Source organism: Chenopodium album, chromosome 18, assembly GCF_948465745.1.
Source record: "Chenopodium album chromosome 18, dcCheAlbu1.1, whole genome shotgun sequence".
NCBI lineage: Eukaryota > Viridiplantae > Streptophyta > Magnoliopsida > Caryophyllales > Amaranthaceae > Chenopodium > Chenopodium album.
Window position 1 is genome coordinate 2,535,346 of NC_137851.1, and position 16,829 is coordinate 2,552,174.

At 35.1% G+C, this 16,829-nt stretch overlaps 2 protein-coding genes across 2 annotated transcripts; both read left to right on the forward strand.

The window, feature by feature from the left end:
- The first annotated feature begins 1,301 nt into the window (after positions 1-1,301).
- On the forward strand, positions 1,302-6,385 carry LOC145591154 (uncharacterized). The gene is made up of 7 exons (XM_081647555.1): positions 1,302-1,425; positions 1,685-2,035; positions 4,023-4,151; positions 4,232-4,352; positions 4,658-4,739; positions 5,700-5,853; positions 5,943-6,385. The coding sequence occupies exons 2-7, from the start codon at positions 1,703-1,705 to the stop codon at positions 6,075-6,077; spliced, it is 954 nt and encodes a 317-aa protein (XP_081503681.1). The 5' UTR covers positions 1,302-1,425; positions 1,685-1,702; the 3' UTR covers positions 6,078-6,385.
- Positions 6,386-13,514: 7,129 nt separating this feature from the next.
- Positions 13,515-16,473, forward strand: LOC145591155 (putative serine/threonine-protein kinase-like protein CCR3). The gene has a single exon (XM_081647556.1). It carries the CDS (start codon positions 13,851-13,853, stop codon positions 16,257-16,259), a length of 2,409 nt encoding a protein of 802 aa, XP_081503682.1. The 5' UTR covers positions 13,515-13,850; the 3' UTR covers positions 16,260-16,473.
- The last annotated feature ends 356 nt before the right edge of the window (positions 16,474-16,829 follow it).

A 16,829-nucleotide genomic window follows, 5' to 3' on the forward strand; every position in this document is an offset into this window, starting at 1 on the left:
AAGTAATAAATCTTATACAATAATAATTTCCTACCTATAGACAACGGATTTTCCGACTTGTATTGTACCTCTTCTAAACTCTGATATTGCTATGAATGGAAGCTAGTTGCCCTGTTGGGGCTTTGTTTAAAAAAAAATAAAAAATAATACTCCCTCCATCTCTAAAAGAACGATCTTTTGAGTAGTTTTCACGGGTATTAAGAAACTTGGAAGTATAAGTGTATAGGGAAACTAATAAAAAAGTACATTAAGGGCCTATTCACATTTACTGAACTGAGCTGAGCTGAACTGAACTGAACTGATTGGAGCTGAACTGAACTGAACTGAGCTGAAATGAATATTTTATGAGAGAGGGAAATTAGGAGCTGAACTGAATTGATTGGAGCTGAACTGAACTGAACTGAGCTGAAATGAATATTTTATGAGAGAGGGAAATTAGGAGCTGAACTGAACTGAAATTAAGTAAATGTGAACAGGCCCTAAAAAGATAAATTTACATGGAGTTTGCAAAAAAGAAGAGAGAGAAATTAATAGAAGTTCATGGAAAAAGAAAAATTTACATGGAAAAGCTAATTTGCACAAATATTATTGCAAATTTGAGGATATTTTTATGCAAATGGGATGAACATTTTAGGACTAAAATTTGGCCAAAAGAGTCGTTCTTTTAGGGACGGAGGGAGTAATAATAATTTCCTAATCTTATACCCCCTCTATCCCTAAATTACATTCATACTTCTAGCATTTGTTCATCACATAATAAAGAGAAGTAGGAATGTAATTTAGGGATGAAGGGAGTACAATACTACGGAGTATATAATTACTTAAAATAAAAATAAAAAATATATGACATATCTTTAACACAAAACATAGATAATTTTCTATGTCATTTTATATCTAACATATTTTTCGTAATCCTTTATTTTGATCAAAATTTGTCAATTATATTCTTAAATTTTATTTTATTTATAAAAACTAATTATAATGATAATTTAATAATGCTTATTAGAAATTATTGTGCATGGCACGGGAACTAAGGGCCATTCTTTTCAGCTTAATTTCAAATTAGCTCAGTTCAGCTCCAATCAGATTAGTTCATTTCCTAATTTTCTTCTCTCATAAACAATTAGCTCAGTTCAGTTCATTGCAGTTCATAATTTCCTTCTCTTATAAACAATTCAATTTAGTTCAGCTCACTTCAATAAATCAGAACAGGCCCTAACCCGGTGTACTACAGTATTCATTTGAACTTGAAAAATTTAATAAATGGAGTAATTTATTAGCACTACAAATAAAATCAACCAAAAAAAGTCACCTCATTTGAACTTGAAAAAATACGGGTGGTGGTGGTGACTAGCTTCACGATCTCCTCCCCCACTCTCCTCATCACTTCTCTCTCTACTTTCTCTCTCTAAACTTACACAAAAAGTAAGAATCGCAGAAAAAACCAATCAATCAATCAATCACTGTTACAAATCCGCTCTTTATAATTTTTTCTTTATTTATTTTTCATGAATTTTTCGTCAGATTCAAAAAATCCCAGTTCAATTTCACTTCAATCAATACGATTTCCAATTAATCTTTGATTTATCATGAAATAAACAAAAACCCAATTCGATAATCGCAACAAAATGTCCATTTCTGTTATTTAAAACCCTAATTTATAATTTTTTACCCCTTTTTGAAGCTCAATTTTTGCTCAAAAATGGCGCAAACTGAAGTATATGCGCCGAAATCTGGTCAGCTATGGAAGACGGTGTGGAACTGGTTAACCTTCTTGTTCCAGATCTTTGTTCAGATCGTTCGAGGTACTCCTTCAATGGCGCAAGTCTTCAGTAGCATAGGTTTCAGCCATGGCGGACAAACCTCGTTTCTCTCTCCTCCAAATTCTTCTTCTTCTACTGGTTTTAAGCCTCTTCCTGTTGTTGAAATTCCCCTTCAATCTTCCTCTGCTACTGCCGTCGATATCAACGCTGTTGATGATGATGATGCTGCTCAGTCCGGTCATGGCGATGTTCGTGCTTCGGACAAGCTCACCGTATGTATTGTTTGCTTTCTGAGTTTATGATTTTAATTTCTAATTTTAGTGGTAATTTTGGTTTTATCTTGTTTTAGCATGATTTGATTTTTTTGGATAAAAGTTAATTAAATAGAATGTAAGGATTTTCTAATATTAGGATTTATTCTAAGTTTAGAGTATTATGTTCTGTATGTTTTTTCTGGGTGTATAACGATCCCGAGGGAGTAATGATGTAGACGAGGTTTGATCTGAGGTCATGGCCTCAGCCTCATGGGTACCACCTGCTCTTAACTTTACTCAGTAAGCTAGTTGACATCTAGGAGTTATGGATGATTGATGGTGGAAATTATGATTTTTGGTAATGTAATGATGGGATTTTTGATGGTAAAAGTGAGCAACTGAATCACATTGGTTGATGATTATTAATGGGTTTTTTTTAACGCAATTGAGTATGTTCTGATGATTAGGTGAATAGGTGTAGAAAGTGGGCTGATGAGTTACATAAAGAATTATCCTTTTTTTTTTTTTAATTGTGAGGAGGGTCTGGGGTTATTTTGGGGTTTGTACCTGGTTAATATAGGGGCAGGTTTCTTGGATGTTATTTCTCCATTATCGTCCTAAATCTTCGGTTCTGAAACACATTTTTGTTTAATGCAATGGTTTTGCTGTCTTATGTGTGGTGCTGGTTTGATGGTTTTGAAGTTTTTGTTGGTTTCTAGTCAATCAGATTGGGGAAAATAGAAAAAGAAAATGTGAAGATGAAGGCTTTGGGATGAAATTTGACTTAATTCTGGCGGTAAAGGAGGGGTGTAAGGGTGTTTAGCTTTTGACCTTTCTGCAGTCTTAACTCTTAAGGTCTGTTTTATGTGATGGATTATTCAGGTTGAGTGAATAGCTAAATGCAAGCGAGCTTTGGTTGCTTTGCTATTTCAAGGGCACATTTTTGTAATTAAGTGCAGTGTAATAGTTGTACTTTGTAAACTACATGTTGAATTGGTTCTAATGTTCCTAAACGATGAGTCTACTTGTATGATTTCCTAATCGGAGAGCGAAAAGGGAATACATTTGCTGTCCTAGTGCTCATATGATTTCAGCAGTCTGTTTGGGTTTCCTTTTTGGACTAGGAGTCACTTAAGCTTTAGCATCAGATTTTGTTAATGTGGAGAATCCAATATGATGCTGTCAGACGGGCTATGTATTAGTGTTTGAAATTACTTGCATTTATTGTAGTTTCATATCGGAGGAAACTGTTGATTTAATCATTCTTGAGCATTTGAATTTGGTTTTTATTGACATAGAAATGGTATTTGAGTGGTTCTTGTACTGGGTGCCTGGCAGTGGGTATCCATTATTGGATTCTTAGATTTGAGGGGTAATTTTTTGATCTGCAAACTGAAGGCCAAATCAGTGAAGTGAAAATTTGAATAATTGAGGATTTACTTTTAGTTACGTGGACAAGTTCCCTTTCTTTGAGTATTAGTGATCACTGGTTGCTTATCCCTGGTAATAGGGATAACTAAAATAATTGAGTACTGTGTTTATTTTAGAGCTATGGACAAGATTCTGTCGTGGAGCAGTAAAATTTTGGATGATCGAGGATCTAGTTTAGGGGTAAAGGTTTAAACTTCCTATCATTAAAAAATAAAGGTCAGAAACATAGATTCATAGTTTTTTATGAACCTTATCGCCGGTTATGATTTATGTAGGTGGTTCAAAGAGCATTAAATCTAAGGTTTAGCATATTTTAAATATCAAAGTTAAGAATACAATGGACATCCATCACTTATACTCTCTGTACTGATGTGTTCTCATATTTCATTGTATACTGTGTAGTGAAAAACTGGCCGTTTGAGGTAAGGTATTGAATAAGTTGAATGGCTTTCCCCATTTAATGCATCAAACATGCACATTTTTGCAACTTTTTATTTCATTGACATCATTCAGTTTCTACTTCACGATCTCCCAGACTCCTTGTAACAATGGCTATTCATTATAAGCATTGCAGGTTGTTCTTGATTTAGATGATACACTAGTTTGTGCATATGAGACTTCTAGCTTACCGCCTACACTTTGTACACAAGCGACAGAAGCAGGTTTGAATTGGTTTGAGCTGGAATGTGTATCATCAGACAAGGTATTAAGTTCTTCCTAATTTCATTTAATATTATTTTGTGGTTGCTGAACGAAGCTTGATTTATGTATCTCAAATTGAAGGAATTTGAAGGGAAGCCTAAAATCAGCTATGTGACAGTGTTTGAACGTCCTGGATTGAATGAATTCTTGGAGCAACTTAGTGAATTTGCAGATTTGATTCTTTTCACTGCTGGACTTGAAGGTTCACATTTGTTTCTGATCTTTTATACTTTCACATCATCATGCTCAAATTTTATGAGCTTATTTGCATGTTGCACACCTTGTTATCCGAAAACCTTTTAAAGGAAACCCCTTAAGGTAATCCAGGGGGCTGCTTTTAGGGATAAGAGGCATAGGCGATAGGGTTAAAGAAAGAGCCAAAAAAGGATCTTTCAAGTAATCTAAAGAAGTTACTTAAAAGCACACATGTGACCATCTTATAAGGTAATGTTATACTACTACTATTTACAGTTTCTGTATTTTTTTTTCAATTCTTAATTTCAACAGGTTATGCTAGACCTCTTGTTGACAGAATTGATGCTGGAAATCGGTTCAGTCGTCGTCTGTATAGGCCATCGACTATTAGCACGTTAGTATTCTGAAACTCAGGGCTCTCTTTTTCCTGCTAATTGCATACAGTACTGTTCATATTGTGAGTACATTGATTTTCCACCAAATTAAGTTGAGGCCTTGTTGTATGTCTCTCTGTATCCAACATAATTTCACTCCGAATATCAACTCATATATGGATGGTCATATATCAATGGTTTTTCCAGTTGGCATTTCTCAATTATTTGCAGCTTACATAACTTGCTTCATGCAGTTGTCCAAGATATGATGTTTTCAGAAACATACAAATAATGACTCCAGAGGATCAAGGTTGGAAATGGGAATTATGTTATCCCAGAGACTTGGACATTTCATGTAGAATAGTACCAGATGTACACATACCATTCCCTAACTTTAATATCTTGTATCTAAATTAGCACACCCAATAGACATTCATAAAGTCAGGTTTCTGGACAATCCCTATTGACTATGTACTTCGTATAATTATGTTATAGCCTCAAAAAAAGGTGATACTGATTGTTGTTTTTTATCCAAACCTGTGTAAGTATAGCCCTCCCCCCTCCTTGCAGGAAGATATTGTGGAATGAAAAAATTACCCACCTATACTGACTGGTTGCTAAATTATACTTCTTGGGTGTCACCCTTATCGGTGTTCAGAGAGATTTCCATGCTTAAGGAATGCATTAGTCGTGCCAGGCACTGCTTTATGTAAAAAGTTTAAGCAACTAGTTTTTGATTGCTGTGGAAGTGTGGATGAGCAATAATTTCTGTTAAGACTTGTATTTCCTTGAATATTGATATTAACTTTGCATCACTCTGATGGGACCATTTCCTTAGGATCTGTTTGAAACTGATATAATATGTTGTGTAACTTGTGCTGTATAAAATATCTGGTGTTATCATTAAGTTTGTGCCATTGTTATTCAATTCCGTGTCTTTTCGTAGCTAATTTGTGCTCAATAATGTGGTATATTTACAGGGAGTATCGGGATCATGTGAAGGACTTATCTTGCATCTCACCTGATCTATGCAGAGTAGTTATAGTCGATAACAATCCATTCAGTTTCTTATTGCAGCCTGTAAATGGGATTCCTTGTGTACCTTTTTCTGCAGGGCAGCCACACGACGATCAGGTTAGCTAAACTGCAGTTGTGGAAGAAAAAAAAAAAACTTAAAATAGTAAACATCGTTCACTCATTTGTATTCGCTATTTCTCTTTCAGCTTCTCGAAGTCTTACTTCCGCTCCTGAAGCATCTCTCGGTTCAGGATGATGTTAGGCCTGTCTTGTATGAAAAATTTCATATGCCTGAGTGGTTCCAAAAGCATGGAGTCCCTTCCCCTGGTTGGACATTGTAGTGGCACCCGGAAAGCATTATTCTTTGGCCGGTGATTTATGCATTTTGGAGGCATGCATTCATTGAACTTGTATAGAGAAGGGGGCATTTACCAGATTTGAAAATTTCTTCAGCCTCGATGAAATTTCAATGCTACAATTTGTGATCAAATTTATCACATTTCTTTTTGTATGTAGCTTGATTGGAGTTTAGTAGATTCTTCTGTGATTTCGTATGCCATTAGGTTTTTCCTGCAGTCTTGTAAGATTAAAAAGTTGTATGTATTCTCATTTTGAAGTTAATAAATTTATGCAGTTTATCTTGGGATCATGCAATGGTTTCTTACTAATTGCATTATTTTCACTTTTTATACTAAAGTAATTCTGACAATGTTTTATTAGTAATATACTTCGTATGAAGTATATACTAATTGCAACAGTTTACTGTTGAGTTAATCTCAATCTTGATTATATGATTAGGGTTTTGACTCCCTTAGATTCTGATCTAAGTAACCAATATTCTTGATTTTATTCATTTTATTGGAGTGTTAGGATTGATTTAGAAGTGAATTAGGATGTTGCTTGGTTTCCTCTATATTTCCTCCGTCCCATTAAAATTATCTCATACTCAGGAATTTCTATTTACTATTTAAGAGTATGGTCGATGTGAACTTGTATGGGTTGTTGAGTGGGGAAAATAAAGCATACCAAGTAAAAGGAACATGAGCACACTTAAATAAATGGACATCATAAATAATACTGTTAATGGACAAAGTGTTTTGGCTAAGATTATGATTCAAATTATTGAGGATCCTTTTTAAAGTAGGTGAAATGTAGACTTTGTGAAAAGGCTTTTAGAAAATTTTTTGACTGCACAACATAAAGAACTTTTGCATGGATGATTACAACCCAATTTAACCCATAATTTGACTACTTGCGCAAGAATTTCCAGGCATCATGTATTCATGCTACCCACTTCCACTATTAAGATTGTCACATAAATATTGTTAACTGGACTTTCCAGCAATGCTTGTCTAATTCATGTTAGTTTAAAGTTTAGATTAACAAATATTAAAAAAAGTCGAAAAGCAACCTATGATATGTGTTCACTCTTTAGCCTTTCTCTGTTTATTTCACTCTAATCTTCTAGGGGCTTTCTTTGCTTTGAGTAATGATTAACATATAATCCTTATTCGAGTGTTGAGTCATTCGTTTTGGATTCGGGTTAAAGTATGCATGAAAGCAATATGTAGAAAGTTTCAGTCTTTCGGGTCTATCAGTAATTAGTTGATTACAAAGTGTAAATGTTATATTAACCATATATAGTAATATTAATTCTTGGGTTGGATTAAAATCGTGTCATCCAGTTCCGTATATTTTGATTATGGGACGACTGAACGAGTAGATTTTGACAGTTTATAAGGAAGTATAAATTTATGTTTCTTCTTAGTTTTTAGGTTATGAAAAGTCATTGTACATTGTTTTACCATCATAACAACTATTATATGGATTTCTCAAAATCATAAAGAATTGTTCCCTTTCTTTTATCAGTTTCCTAGTAATTTGTCTTTGTTTAAGTTTTGGAATTTTCTAATTTTGAATGTTTGTAAGAAATAGTCTGTAGTTAACTAACCAAACAGTAATCATTAGCAACTCAAAGTAATGGGACCAAAAGTTTTATGAGTTCACCCCTGCTTAATGCTGCTCCCCCTTCCTTTACAGGAGATTCAAAGCTACCATAAATGCAGGAGCTTTAATCATACTACACCATTGCATGTACTTTTACTTCCAAAGTTCTTGCTTATTTTTACTTGTAACATATACTTCGTATGCTGTTGTCTCTACCTTTTTGGATTGTCGACTTTATAGTTTCTATGTGTCATTTTTGTTCTCATTGACACCGGCCCCTAAATGGGACGTGCACCATACACTACGACGTATAAGAACCAAGTGTCGGTTACCCATACAGCGAACTCAGTTGTTGACCAAACCAAGGAGAATTATGGCTAGGGATGGCAATTTAATCCGAGTTCGATTCGAATCCGATCCGATCCGAAGGAAAAAATCCGATTCGAATCCGTTTAAAATTAGTCCGAATCCGAATCCGATAAAATAGATCCGAATCCGAATAGGAGGTGGATCGGACTTGGACCCTACGCAAAGTCCGACGGAGTCCAATCCGAGTCCGAATCCGAGAGTATAAGCATATGCTCTATAACTTGGGACAATTATTTGCTTGTTTTGTAGTAAAATTTTGTTATGTAACTTAGTTTATAATTTAAATATGTTATGTTTATACTTTAATTGGTATGACAATACAAGCAATTATAGGTATGACATTACAAAAAAAAAAAAAAAATATTCGGACCATTTCGGAGGTCCGAATAAACGGACCGGATTCGGATCCGAAAATTACGAGTCGGATCGGATTCGAACTCGGATTTTTCGGATTCGGACTCGGATTCGGATCCAAGTCCAGGGTCCGTTTAATAAATGGATCGGATTCGGATTTAGCCACATCCGACCCGAATCCGATCCGTTGCCATTCCTAATTATGGCCCTAGCTGGTGCACTTTTGCCCCACCAGGGGAAGCTTATATTAATACGGAGTAATATTTCATTGCTCAAAGTTTAGTGCTAACAACTTTTGTACTTATATATAATGTACTAATAATAATGTCTATTGAGTTTAGTTTAAGTATGTGAATGTGCATATGCTTTGTTTTCCCCATATTGTAATTTTGACTTTGCTTCAAATTTTATTATTGTTTGGTAGGTGCGTGCTTGACCATTAAACTGAAATGTTCATATACTTTTTGGTGTAAATTTGGCTAAGTGATTTAACTACTACAAGTTTAGTTGAGGGTAAAAGACTTCCCATTTCTAGATTCGTACTAGTAAACTAACAAGTACCAAGATTTACATACGAACCCAAATTGTCAAAAGCCTCCAATCCAACGAAATCAAATTACATGTTTGACGAGGATTCCGAGTATGTGACTAGTCTATACCATATTGTATTTTTGCCACAACACACAAGATTCGACATTAGTTGACATCACTCTATCTATTTAATCTCAATTTATTATAATTCTCCTAAATTTAATACGAGTACTAACTTTATTGAATCACGATAGTATAATCTTGTGTGCATATAGAATGATGCAATCATCACAATTGTGTTCACACCACTCGCAAGGATGGTCTACAAAACATACTCCCTCCCTCCCTTAATCGTATGTCTATTTTTCATTTATTACTCATATAATAGAGAGAAATAGACATATAATTAAGGGACGGAGGGAGTACTTATCAATAATTATATAATAAAAAGGAAATTGCAATTAATAATACAACCTTTGACCCATTCTTTTTTAATAATACAACCTTTAGATTATTCATTAATATTACATCCTTTGAGGGGCGTTCATTTTAAACAGGCAAAAACCGGTTGGTAACCTATTTTTACAGGTTACCTTGACATGTGTCATCTTTTTATTGGTTTTGATAGTTTAATTTGATTTTTTTGAATTTATTTAATATTTTTCTTTTTTTAAAAGATAAAAAATAATAAAAATGACTTTTATTATCATTAAAAAAAAAAAAAAAAAAAAACTACCACCAAGCCACCACCTTCCCCACCATCTTGCCACCATTCCCTCTCTCCCTCCCTTGCACGCAGCTCCCCTCCCCCAGCCAGAAACGCGACGGTCGGCGTTCAGCTCACCCCCTATTCCCCAACTAGGCCGAAACTCCCACACAGCCCCGATTCCACCCTTTCTCGACTACCGCAGCCAACCTCCACCACCCAAAACTCCCACAAATCACAGCCAAAAAACCGCAACCAACCTTATTCTTCACGAACAACAACCTTGTTGTCGTTCCCAATCCTCGAATCAACGATACAATCCCCAACTGCGCTCAAATCAGAGCCAACACATCTCTCGATTTAGGGTGGTTTTGGGGCGGTTTCGGGCGACAATTCAGGCTAACACTTCAAGTGGTTTCAGGCGAATATTTGGGCAGATGCTCAGGTGAGTTATTCAAGCAAAAATTCAGCCTATTTCTGGCAAAAATTCAGGCTATTCCTTTCGATTATTGGTGCAGTTTTTGGGTGTTTCTGGTGCGATTTTTAGGCGCTCTTCCACGGCGTTTAGGCGGCGGTTTTCAGGCGATCGGTCGGTTCTTGGGTGGGGGAGGAGGGATGCATGCAGGGGAGGGGGAGAGGTGGTGGTGGTGGCAGGTTGGATTTTTTTTATTTTTTTTTATCAAGAAATTAAAAGTTATTAATTGTTAAACAATTTTAATTAAAATTTTAAAACCTATTTTTTAAATTTTTTAAATTTAAAACCAATTATATGACGACACGTGTCATGGTAACCGGTTTAGAGGGTTACAAGTATTTTTGCCTGATTAAATTCAACACCCCCTAAAGGTTGTAATATTAATGTATAATAATCCAAAGGTTATATTATTAAAAAAAAATGGGCCAAAGGTTGTATTATTATTTGTAATTTTTCCTAATAAAAAGACGGTTCTGTAAAAGATGTCGAATCCATGTCCAATCCTCTCTTGATTTTTATTTTCTTTTGGTAAAACCCTCCTAAATTAAATCTAAAAAAGTGTTTAACAACAATAATAAACTTGTTAGAAACTAATACAATCCTTTGGAATAATTTGAGTGTAACCTATTGTTGCCCTTGATGTTTTGATGATAACACAAGTCAAATTTATGATTGAACTAATGTCTTGTTAAGTTGTGTAGTTTGATAAGTCAAGATTGCATAACTATTCGAGACAAAGGAACAAAAGCCTAAAGAAACAGAGGCCTAAAGAAACAAAGGATTAGTAGCAGTGTTCCTTTGAAGGGACAAAAGTTTTGGTGTAGAAGCTGGAGAATGAAGGATCGGAGCAAAGACTTCCTAAGAGAATTATAAAGTCTAAAGTATTTTATATTTTAGGTTTTATGTAAGTGAAATTAATTAGAAGTTGATACTTAGTAAAATTCGTTTAAAAAATGTTTTTGGATAGAATTTAAAGATTGCTAATTTGTAGGAAAGTTTGTTATTGAAAATATTTTTTTTTTCCAAATTTTATTCCAAATCAATATCTTTTTGTTTCGGAAAAAATATCTTTCAAAAAGATGATTAACTGATTTCCTAAACTTACGCAACTAATTGTTGATTAAGTCTTCTCCACTTAACAAAGAAACTACTTTTAAGAGGTTCAACGTGCCCTAGTTTCTAGGACATGTTTGCAGCTCTAGAAGTGGTAGAGAATAGTGGCGTTGATGTGCAACAGTAGTGGCGCAAGTAGTGGAGGTTGTGGCGTTTTGATCAAGCTATGTTTTCCTATAAATAACTAAGTTATTCTCTGGAAAACTACACCCTTACTCAATCTTATTTTCTATCTTCTTTGTTTTCTATAAAAGTCAAGAGTCGCATTCTATTAAAGTTGTTAACTTCCTTAATTACTTTCATTAGAGTATTTCTTTCAAGAGTTGTAATTGAGGATTGGGAGTTTGAGTAAACTCTAAGAGAAGTCAGTAGAGAAAGAGAGAGAAGAGAAAGAGAAGAGAAGACCAGTAGGTTGAGGGACGTACTGCTGGGAACTCCAAGTTCGTTGAGAAACTTGGATATAGAGTCTTTAGGTTGTAATAGGTTGTTTGCCCTATTCTAGTAAAGAATCTTTCCTAAAATCTTAAGTGGTTGTGGTTTTTCTTCTTTTTAGGGTTAAGAAGTTTTCCACGCTAAAATCTCTTTGTATGACTTTGAGTTCCTTTAGCTTAGTTTTTATATTTCCGCAAAAAGTTGGCTAATTCCCTTAGTACTACAATTCACCCCCCTTTTGTAGTATTCCTCTAGAGTAACACCTATCTTTAAGTGTGCCAAATATGATTCACAATTTTCATTAGTCTTTTTTTACGTGAGTTGTAACTTTAAAGTAATTTTCATTAGTCTTTTTTTACGTGAGTTGTAACTTTAAAGTCAACTTGTTATTTATTCTATTGATTTATCTCAATTTGAAAATACATGTAAAAATCACGCTCAATAAACTCCCTTAAAATAAGATGTTAGTTGGGTAGGTTGGAGGAGTGAGAAATGATAAAGTAAAAGAATGTGAGAGGAAGTGGGGACCATGAAAGGAGTGAGAAATGATAAAGTAAGAGATAGTGAGGTGAAGATATATTATTAAAATGTAAGGAATTTCTAAAACAGGAAGTGTGTCACTTAAAAAAAACGGCCGTTTAAAGAAAGTGTGTCACTTAAAAAAACACGGAGGGAGTATTAATTTTGAATTTATATCTCCAATTTTAATTATTTAATCCGATGCGTTCTCTTCTTTTTACTTTAAAATTTGAATTTTTGGTTTTCAAAAATAACGCACACTGAATACCTCTACATAAAGCCATAAAAGGATCCATTGGTTGTTAGTGTAGTTGTCATTGAGGCTACACTTGATAGAGATGAACGCGTGTTCGATCTATCACAACAACAATTGAGAAGAGAATGACATTTAAGCACTAAAAACTGATCCTCGAATTCAAATTAATTCAAAAGGTGAATCGAATGAAAAATAATAATAATAATAATAATAAAAGGCTTAGTTATGAAATTGTAGCATATAATACGCGAGAGAAATAATTCCAACTTTCTAAAAAACCGAGTGCATACATGTAGACCACACATGCTAGTTCAAAAAAAAAAAAAAAAAAAAGCAGACCACACATGCAAAGTACTAACGAGTTTAATAGTGTTGTCTAGTCTCCAAAAGTGGATGCCATATCCATAATCGAATCAATGTTTTCACAATATTTTTATCCCTCATGTTACATTAACATTTGTACACCAATCCTTTAAAAAAAAAATAAAATTTATTTGTATTACTGTATAAGATACCGTCATACATTACACATAGTGATACCGAGTATTTTGGAGCATTATTATTATTATTATTTTAAATTTATTTTAAGGTAAGATGAAAGACCTACTAAATCGACACCTCTCATAAGATAAGTAAATCAAACTCCGTAGATTAAATTGTTTTGGAGCATTATACATTAGTACATTACAGAGTAGAAATGTATGATGCCAATTAGTTTATTTTGTTTAATTATATTGGGTAATCTTCAAGATTTAAGATTAAATTTCAGCTGAGAGTAACTAGCTAAAACTCCTATTTTGATCTGAGGTGATCCTGAGATCGATTCATTGTTTTGGATAATCGTGCATTGACATCATGACTTGGGTGCATATTAATGTGTATACAGTATACCAAAATAAAGTTATTAAATGGTGGGACATACTCCTTAACCCTAAAAACTACATATAACATTACCCTAAAACTAATTATGAAATACTGTACTTGTATAAGAGAGTAAAAATAACTTATTTTTGAAAGGCTGGGAGTAAAAATAACTTAATTGTACTCATTGTACTCCTTATTTAAATATGGAATAAACTAAAATCCAAATGAAAAAACAGTCGTCACTAGTCAACCCACATTTATTTCCTCACTTCCTAATTCTCTTTTAACGGCAAACAAAAAAAAAAAAAAAAAAAAAAATCGTACTGTATTAAATTCCCTCCTAAAATCCCAAAAAATAAAAAAACCAAAAACCCAAAAAATAAAATAAAAATTCCATCTTTCTTGTTTCAAGGTTCTCTGTTTTTCCGTTCATATTTCTCTGTTTCTGCTTAATTTTCACTTCAAACGTTTCTTCTTCTTCCTCCAATGAAGAAACCACAAATTTCCCAACCCCAAATCTTAAATTCTCCTTCAATTAATTCCACTTTATGACGATCAAACACCCACAAATATCCGCCATTTTTTTCTCTCTCTTCTTTCTCTCTCTACCCACCATTCTCCATGGCCTCGGCTCCGGCTCAACTCTCGCTATCTCCTCCGCATCTTCCACCGTTTGCGGCATCGTTGCCGGCGAAATCAACCGCCGAATAGAGTGTTTCAGTAACGGTCAGTTAATTTCAATTCAACCCAATATTTCTTACGCCGCCATTGCAGGTGGTGGGAGCTTTTTCTGTGGACTTAGATCTGGAGGAACAAGCTTACTGTGCTGGGATACAACTACAATCACTGTAAATTCATCTACATTTACCCCAAAAAGAATTTATTACAGTAGTTCTTCACCATTGAAAGAGATTTCTGTTGGGGATTCTCAGGTTTGTGGGCTAATTAATGGGACAAATGAGGTAAAATGTTGGAGAGGAATGATGGGTTCGGGTCAAAACCCATCTGGGGTTGGTGGGTTTGGGTCGATTTCATCTGGGTTTGGGTTTTCTTGTGGGATTTTGATGAATAATAGTAGGGTTAGATGTTGGGGTACTAATGAAACCCTAGCTTCTGAAATTGAAAATCAATTTGGGGGTTTTTCTATGGTTAGTTTAACAGCTGGTGGGCAACATGTTTGTGGCTTTAATTCATCTGGGTATTTGGTTTGTGTTGGTAGGAATTCAGATGGGCAATTAGATTATCCATTTGATTTGAATGATTCTTCTGGGTTGTCAAATTTGGCACTTGGATCAGATTATAGTTGTGCAATTAGGAAATTGAATGGTACAGTTGTTTGTTGGGGTAAAAATGGTTCATATTCAAGTAATTTGATTGAAGGGGTTGATTTTGAGTTTTTGGTAGGTGGGTTGAATTTTGTTTGTGGTTTAATTACTAGGAATTCTTCTATTATGTGTTGGGGTCCTGGATGGAATGGTAACAATGCTTCTTTGGGAATTGAACTTCCTTTGCCAAAGATTTTACCTGGACCTTGTGTTCAATCTGATTGTGATCAATGTGGTGTTTATCCTGAATCTGAGTCTCTTTGTTTTGGTTCTGGTAATATATGCAATTCTTGTACTGTTCCATTATCAGTGGCGCCGGTTCCGGCACCGCCACCTAGGGTATTGCGACCTTTGTCGTCGCCATCGACGTCGAAGGGGTTGAGAAGAGGTCTTTTGGTGTTTGCCATTGTTGGGGCAGTAGGTGGGTTTGCTGGGTTATGTACTATTGTTTACTGCTTGTATACTGGTGTTTGTTTTGGGAGGAAGAAGATTCATAATTCGGTACAACCAACGATTACTCGTGGAGGTTCGAGTAATGCTCGCACCTCTAGCAATAGTCCTCCTTCGAGGTCCTTGACTATTAGGCGTCAAGGGTCTTTAGCGTTTAGGCGGCAAAGGAGTGGAACATCTTCCACTAAACACGCCGATAGGGCAGAGGAGTTTACCTTCCAAGAGCTAGCTGATGCTACTGGCTATTTCTCTTTGGAGAATAAGATTGGTGCTGGTAGTTTTGGTGTGGTTTATAGGGGTAAATTAGTGGATGGTAGGGAAGTGGCAATCAAGAGAGGAGAAACAGGATCGCGAACAAAGAAGTACCATGAGAAGGAGAGTGCATTTGAATCGGAATTAGCATTCTTGTCTAGGGTACACCATAAGCATTTGGTTAGACTTGTTGGATATTGTGAAGAGCGCGATGAAAGGCTATTGGTTTATGAGTTCATGAAGAATGGGGCACTTTATGATCATTTGCATGATAAGAAGAATGTTGAGAAAGGCAATAGTGTTATTAATGCCTGGAAGATCAGGATTAATATCGCTTTAGATGCTGCTCGTGGTATAGAATACCTTCACACTTATGCAGTTCCGCCTATAATTCATCGTGACATTAAGTCTTCAAACATTCTGCTAGATTCTGATTGGATTGCTAGAGTATCTGATTTTGGATTGTCTTTGTTAGGTCCTGAATCTGATCAGGATTTCAGGCCAACTAAAGCAGCCGGGACTGTTGGGTATATTGATCCCGAGTACTATGGGTTGAATGTGTTAACTGCAAAGAGTGATGTTTACGGTCTTGGTGTTGTATTGCTTGAGCTTCTAACAGGAAAGAAAGCAATATTCAAGGATAACAGTAGTGATGGAGATCCGACTAGTGTGGTGGATTTCGCTGTACCAGCAATTTTGGCCGGTGAATTAGTGAAAGTTTTGGACCCGAGAGTAGGACCGCCTGAATCCAATGAATCAGAAGCGGTTGAGCTGGTTGCTTTTACTGCATTACATTGTGTGAATTTGGAGGGAAAAGATAGACCTACAATGACCGATGTTGTATCCAATTTGGAGCGCGCTCTAACCCTTTGTGATGATAGTCATGGTAGTATATCTAGTGGCGGAATATTATCGATTGGGTCAGATTGAAAAATTTCAAGCAAAATTGATTGTTTTTTTGACATTCTTTTTCAGCTTTTCCTTCATTTTGTAGTGATCATTTTTCATGATTATACATGTTTGAATGTATATACTTCATTATTAGACACAGTAGGTGTAGAGTAGGAAAACATGATTTGTTTCATCCCTGGAAAATTATTGTAATTTTCTTGAAATGAAAGTGTAAATTTGAATTTTCTTTGTCCTTCACTTTTTCCCCTTTGAGCGAGAATGAGCTGGCACTAGACGAGGCCATGCCATGTCACCTAAGTTACGGAGGAAAACTTCATGGCTTTTTAAAGCGAACACCAAAGTTAGCTAACCAATCTACATACTAAATGGCGTCCTTTTTCCCTTAAGGCATGATGCATGAACTTGGATCATGCAATCAAAATCATTAGGAGGAAGACCCTAAATTAAGATTAGAAAATCTTGTGGAACTCTTGAAAAGGATGTTATACCAGGAGACTTTGGCAATTACCATATTATTTTTCATTTTAAAATAAGAAACAGTCCAAAGAGACGTCGGTCATAGTCCGAGTCTTTGATTTTTCAAGTCAT